Genomic DNA, 7,149 nt, shown 5'->3' with positions numbered 1-7,149 from the left:
AGACGATGGAGAGGAGTGAAAAAAAGAAATGAAGTTGAGTGTCAGAAAGAAAAAAAGCATTTGTTAAGGACTTATGATATGCCAAGCTCAACAGTAAGTTCTAGAAACACAAATAGAAAGGGAAGAGAGGGTCCTTCTGTCCTCGAGGAGCTCACATTATAGTGGGGGAAGGTTCTGGGAATCAGAGGTGTGACAATACATATTCGAGTTTTCAGCTTCTAAGTTAAGATGGGAAGGTCCTCTGGTTCTTTGGGCACAGAGACAAAGCAGATAAGGGCAAATTTAAAGACCTCCTATAGTGCCATTTCCATTGATAAAATAATGTTTCATAGTTGATTCATTTGACAGAGCTGAAGATCTCGGTTTAAATCCTGCCTCTGTCCCTATTTGGTTCATAACAATTCGTTTTCTATTAGTATCAGTTCATTGATAACCGTTTCTTTTTCCGAAGTTGATCCATCTTGACAAATTCTAGGGACATGAGTTCAAATACTCCTTTAATTAAAATCCTCTATTAACTCTTTGATGAATGCGATCTCTATAGTATTATTTTCATTGATAAAACTATTATTTCTGAAGCTGACCCAAGAAAAGCACCGAGGCCTGGTATCATTCCCACCCCCAAACCATCCCCGTCATCTGCCTCCGCCCTTCAGTCTACACCTAACCGGCCACATGCCCTAAAACTCAGCAACTGAATCCTCTTCAGTCTCGGCCCCTTGCCCGGCTCTCCAACCATCGAGATTGCGCAGGCGCTGGACTTGAGGGCCACGGTCTCCTCACTGCGCCTGCGTAGATCCTGGCTTCTCCAGGAGATAATTATGGTGAGGTCCAAATATACCATAGACAGGAAAGGGAAAGAATGGTGGGGAGGGGAGGAGGGGAAGGGAGAAAAGAGACAGACACATGCGCAGTGAGCTATCCAGCGTCTACCCTTCTGCCTCCCGAACTCTTCCAGCCAGTCAGTCGGCTTTGAATACAACACAGTCAGAGCTGCTAGATTCAGTGCATGCGCCCTGCGAGCAGCTGGCCGGCAGCCCCGTGGGCGGTGGCTGCGGCGGACCCGAAGCGCAGTGATGCCACGGGAGATCATCACCCTGCAACTGGGCCAGTGCGGCAACCAGAGTGAGAGCTAGGTCCCTCGGCCATCCAGCTAATTTTCTCCCCCGGCCCGCTCAGAAATCGGCCCGGTCCTTCCTAAGTCGTAGGGAGCTGCCTACATCCATCAGTGGTCGCGCTCTCATCTGCCCCCTACCCCGATCCAAGAATCCCAAGTCCGACCCCCTTGGGGGTACCATTCCTCCTGCACCTGGGTGCCTTGTCCCATCAGGACCCAAATGTCCTGTTCACCAGCCCAAGGCTGTGACCCAGCATCCCATCTCTCAGCCCTGATGGGGGATGTGGGGAGGAGTTGGGTGGTGATTGGTCCCATCAGGACACAAGGGTCATATGTCACAGCCCAAGGGGGAGATTGGTCCATTTAGGGGATATTGGTATTCTGTCATGCCCACAGTTGGGTTCGAATTCTGGAAACAGCTCTGCGCTGAGCATGGCATCAGCCCGGAGGGCATCGTGGAGGAATTTGCTACTGAAGGCACTGACCGAAAGGATGTCTTTTTCTACCAGGTGCCCCCCTAAGTACACTGGGACAAAGAATTGGGCATCTAGAGGGCATGGGGGCATTAGAGAAGAAGGTCAGGATCTGGCCAGAGGGAAGCAAAATGCCTGCCTTTCTGGTGGACAAAAGGTCCACAGTGGATAGCATGGAACAGAAAGGGAAAAAAAAGGCCAGAACTGTAAGGGTGAATGGATAGAGATTAGGTAGGTACTGGATGACAGGAGTCTCTTGTTTTCTTTTTTCTTTTTTTTTTTTTTTCCTGACAGGCAGATGATGAGCACTACATCCCAAGGGCTGTGCTGCTGGACTTGGAGCCCCGAGTGATCCATTCCATTCTCAACTCTCCCTACGCCAAACTCTACAATCCTGAAAATATCTATCTGTCTGAACATGGTGGAGGGGCTGGTAACAACTGGGCCAGTGGTTTCTCACAGGTACCTGATGGAAGATCACATAGAAGAGTTATACATGGCCATCTCTTCTGGAGATAATTGATACCCACCCCTTAAGGCTGGGTGTCCCCAATAGCATTTCTCTATTTGGGTAGGTGAGGGACCTACACATTACTTCTCAGATGGGCATAGAAGCCACCTGAGGATTTGGCTAGACCTACAGGAAACTATTAGAAGCACTATATGAGTGGGTCAAGAACTAAATTGGAGTTTTCTGCAGTAAATATCTCCCACTTGGGGTCGACAGCTCAGGCTTTTATTGAAAGAGGACTTTGGAGAAGTCAACTGTGTTTAAAGGAAGAACCCTGTGTATTGTGAGGAGAAACTGAAGATGGATACTCTCTGTCCCTCCCCATGTCCCTACAGGGGGAGAAGATTCATGAGGACATCTTTGATATCATAGACCGGGAGGCAGATGGCAGTGACAGCCTAGAGGTAAGGGCCCCAACTTGGTAGAGGCCTAGCAACATGATATGGCTAGGAGGGATATTCAAACACCCAATGGTATCAGCCTGGACTTGCAGGGTCTTTCTTAAGATTCACAGAGACTTTCTTAAGTCTCCAAAACTTTCCCACCTTGTTGGGTAGGGGTGAAAATAGGACCATGTTCCCAGTGTCCTGAGACCTAGAAACACTGTTGTTTTGGGGCATGAGGCCAAGAAGATTTGGAAAGGGCCATTTCTCACACAGAAGATGATCAGCTCTCTACTCCCTCTCCATCCAGGGTTTTGTACTGTGTCACTCCATTGCTGGTGGGACTGGCTCTGGCTTGGGATCCTACCTCCTAGAACGACTGAATGACAGGTGAGTTTGTGTAAGGGTTCATCTCATCCTTTTCTGTGAGGCTGGGTGGAGAGATAACCAAACCCCCGGTTCACTAAGTGACCATGGCAGCCTGACAATGTGTGGCTCTATTTTGGAATGAAGGACTAGCTCTCTCCCTTCCTGGTAGGGGAGTTGAGGTTAGCAATGATGATTAGGTTGTACCCCAGGAAGCAGGATCTCTAGGAGAGGTGAGTGATTTCTGACTTCTCCCCTTTTCCTGGGTTTCTGGATACTTCTTCATGCTCTTTCTTTACCACTGCCCTCCAAAACAATCAAGGAATGTAGATGGTCATCTTTATTAACTTTTCTCCTTACCATTACCTTCCAGATACCCCAAGAAGCTGGTGCAGACATACTCAGTATTTCCCAACCAGGATGAGATGAGTGATGTGGTTGTGCAGCCTTATAACTCACTGCTCACCCTCAAGAGACTGACACAGAATGCAGATTGTGTGGTGAGCCCTTGGGGAGAGAAGTCACCTCCCTTGCCTATATAAAATCCATTTATCCTATCCACAGCTAGCTGTGCCCTCTCCTCAGCAGGCGCAGAATCAAAAAGTATTTGTTGAGCACTCAATGGGTGTTTAGAGTCTTAGGGATGCTGGGAGCAGAATGGGGCAGAAGTAAAAGATTCAACTCCCTCTTGCCCATACAGATCTTGAAATCTCATGTGGGAGGCATAATACTATCTATCATAAGGGATATATACAAGTAAGGTGATGAAGGGGAGGAAGCATTGGGCCCAGAGTCAGGAAGATTGATCTTCCTGAATTCAAATTCAGCTTCAGACCCCTACAAGCTATGAGACTCTGGGCAAGTCATTTAGTCCTGTTTGCCTCAATTTTCTCATCTGTCAAATGACCTGGAGAAGGAAATGGCAAACCACTCTAGTATTTGCCAAGAAAATCCCAAATAAGGTTACTAAGAGTGGGGCACAACTCAAAAATGACTGAACAACAGCATAGTTATTGACCAAGTCTTCCCTGTCACCACCATGGAAGAGATCAACCTGCTTTCTGGCAATCTGGGGAGTTTTCGCTCATTCCCCAAGCAGGGCTGACTTTCCTCTGATCTCTCAGGTGGTACTGGACAACACTGCCCTGAATCGAATTGCTACAGACCGACTGCACATCCAGAACCCATCCTTCTCTCAAATCAACCAGCTGGTGAGCCCTCTCCTCTACCCACCCACATAGATCTGCTTAGTATCAATTACTTCATGCAGAGGGTTCATTTTAAGGTATTTCGTGGCCTGTAGCCAATGCTGCAACTCTCCATCCCTCTGCTAGCTCTGCTGCTGACCTTCCAGACTTCAAAATTATGAACCACTCCCCTTCAGCTCCCTTTTGTATGCTATCTTCACCCGTTAGAATGTAAGCTCCTTGAAGGCAGGGACTGGCTTTCTTTTTGCTTGGATTTGTGTTCTAACTCTTCTCCTACACTTGGCAGAGTGTTTGGCACATAGCGAGAGCTTAATCAGTCTTTCCTTCCTTCCTTTCTACGGCCACAGGTGTCCACCATCATGTCAGCCAGCACCACCACCCTGCGCTACCCTGGCTACATGAATAATGATCTCATCGGCCTCATCGCCTCCCTCATCCCCACACCCAGACTCCACTTCCTCATGACTGGCTACACCCCCCTCACCACTGACCAATCTGTAAGCAGCTGCCTTCCCTCTTGACTCCCCCTCCACTCGAAATCCCATCCTCCCTGAAGTATGTCAGGATCTGTGCCCAGTAGGCAGAGACTGAGTGGGCCTGACCACTGCTGCTCCCTTCCCTGTCGTGTGCCATGACCCTGCTTCTGGGAGCAGACCCCAGGGGCTGTGGGCTCAAAGCCTGGAACAAAGTGTGCAACTCTCCCTCTTCCCATCCCCTCCACCTTTTTCCTCCCTGGCAGGCAGAAGGGCTGTACTGGACAGTTTGTCTTTCCCTTCTAGTATTTGAGTCCCAGACTTTGGGCTGATGAAAACTGAATCTCTGCCCTTTGCCTGGCCCCTGTAGCCTACAACACCAATTGTAGGTAGTATAACGCCTGTACGTGGCTCACCCCTGGATGCACCAGGTACAGAAGAGAGAGCACTTAAGGTCAAATCCTGCCTCTGTTAGTATCTGTGTGATATAGGGCAAGTCTTTTAACCATCACGCACCCCAGTTTTCTCATCTGTAAAGTAAAAGTTCTAGGCATAAATCTATGATCCTACAGTATGATTGAGAAAGAAATCAGCACTAGTAAGAACCTGTGCTAAATGCTATATAAATATCTCATTTGATTCTCACAACAACTATGGGAGGTAAGTACTGTGATTTTCCCCAATTTATAATTGAGAAAACTGATGCTTAGAGAGAGGTTAAAGCCCACAAAGCTAGTAAGGGTCCAAGGCTGAATTCGAACTTGGGTCTTCCTGACTCCAGGTCCTATGCTTGCTGCCTCTGACTATTATCCACTCATATTGAGCCAAGGGACAAATTGGAGATGACTGGATTCTGATTAAGCCCACATTCTTAGGCTAAAAGTCTCAGCCTCCCACTACTAGATAGATATTTTGGGCTGCACCTGGGGTAAGGGACATTCTAGTATATATGGCTTTGTAAAGGTTTCATTGGACTCTTCCTGGCCAGCCCCGTGCCTCTTCCTATACTCCTGGAATGGATCCTTATATCCTCCTCCTTTAGGTGGCCAGTGTGAGAAAGACAACGGTGCTGGACGTGATGCGTCGGCTGCTGCAGCCCAAGAACGTGATGGTGTCCACAGGCCGGGATCGCCAGACCAACCATTGCTATATTGCCATCCTCAACATTATTCAGGGAGAGGTAGACCCCACCCAGGTGTGTAATTCCCCGCCCCCAACCTTCCCTGCACATGATACTTCTTAGAGTTAAGGAAGAATCTTGGGACCTTCAGGATATTCAGGGGCTGAGACGTGCAATGGAGGGTACCTCCCTCATACCTTGATTCTTCCCCATTTGTGCCTAAGGTCCACAAAAGCCTGCAAAGAATCCGGGAACGAAAGTTAGCCAACTTTATCCCATGGGGTCCAGCAAGCATCCAGGTGGCACTATCTCGGAAGTCGCCCTATCTGCCATCTGCCCATCGAGTCAGTGGACTCATGATGGCCAACCACACCAGCATCTCCTCTGTGAGTTTGCCCTAGCCCTCTCCCTCTGCCCATGCTCATGTTTTCTCCCATGAGTCTGTTTCAAGCTGCCTTTCTCACCCTTCTTCCTTTTGTCACCTCCTCCCTCCCTGTCCCAAATGTGCCTGGTATTGCTTCCTAAACTTCCAATTCTAAATTTGGTACTCTGTTCACTGAGCCACCTAGCTGTCCTGAGAGAAGATAACTTGAAACCCACCCTCACCAACCTCTCAGACCAAGGCCATATTCTCCACTTATTTCTCTGCACCCCTTCTTCTACTGTGCCCATTCCAGCTGTTTGAGAGTACATGCCACCAGTATGATAAACTACGGAAGCGAGAGGCCTTCCTGGAACAGTTTCGCAAGGAGGACATCTTCAAGGACAACTTTGATGAGCTGGACACATCGAGAGAGATTGTGCAGCAGCTCATCGATGAGTATCACGCTGCCACCAGGCCTGACTACATCTCCTGGGGTACCCAGGAACAGTGACCTCCTAACTGCTCCAAGGACTGTGGTCCCTGCATTTCACAAATTTTAGTGTAAGGTGCCATTGTGATCTAGTCTCCCTTTGATCCCTTCAGACACCTTGGTCTCCAGCATGGATTCATCAGCCCTGCTTCTTCCATTCACCACACCCTTCCCCTTTAAGGACATACAGGAAAAACCTAACAGTGCAATTATGTAGTCTTCTGTGTTGACCATCTCCAATAAAACACTGAATAAAAACCATGAGTTGTCCATCTATGGGCTTTGCAGGCAGGGGGGCAGGGGTCTTTAGGTCCTGTCTTATCAGTCATGGATAAGCACTGGGTTTATATTTAAAAGGTCCCTATTTGAATCTAAAAGTAATTTAAATGCAGGGGCAGCTAGGTGACTATCCCAGTGGATAGAGTGCCAGGCCTAAAGTCAGGAAGACTGAAGTTCCTGAGTTCAAATTCAGCCTCATACACTTATTGGCTGTGTGATCCTGGGCAAGTCATTTAACCCTGTTTGCCTCAGTTTCCTCATCTGTCAAATGAGCTGGAGAAGAAATGACAAAACACTCCAGTATCTTTGCCAAGAAAAGCCCAAATGGGGTCACAGAATCAGACATGACTAAAAAAAACACTGAA

The 7,149-nt window shown here is 48.2% G+C and overlaps 1 protein-coding gene across 1 annotated transcript; it reads left to right on the top strand.

Annotated features, from left to right (window-relative positions):
* The first annotated feature begins 1,076 nt into the window (after window positions 1-1,076).
* Window positions 1,077-6,786, top strand: LOC123244172 (tubulin gamma-1 chain-like). Its single transcript, XM_044672493.1, has 11 exons — window positions 1,077-1,125; window positions 1,514-1,626; window positions 1,885-2,052; window positions 2,437-2,505; window positions 2,795-2,874; window positions 3,224-3,350; window positions 3,975-4,061; window positions 4,406-4,555; window positions 5,574-5,726; window positions 5,876-6,037; window positions 6,329-6,786. Exons 1-11 carry the CDS (start codon window positions 1,077-1,079, stop codon window positions 6,524-6,526), a joined length of 1,356 nt encoding a protein of 451 aa, XP_044528428.1. The 3' UTR covers window positions 6,527-6,786.
* The last annotated feature ends 363 nt before the right edge of the window (window positions 6,787-7,149 follow it).

Source organism: Gracilinanus agilis, chromosome 4 (assembly GCF_016433145.1).
Source record: "Gracilinanus agilis isolate LMUSP501 chromosome 4, AgileGrace, whole genome shotgun sequence".
Taxonomy (NCBI): domain Eukaryota; kingdom Metazoa; phylum Chordata; class Mammalia; order Didelphimorphia; family Didelphidae; genus Gracilinanus; species Gracilinanus agilis.
Note: the sequence above shows the minus strand (reverse complement) of the source record. Positions and strands in the feature narration are given on the sequence as shown.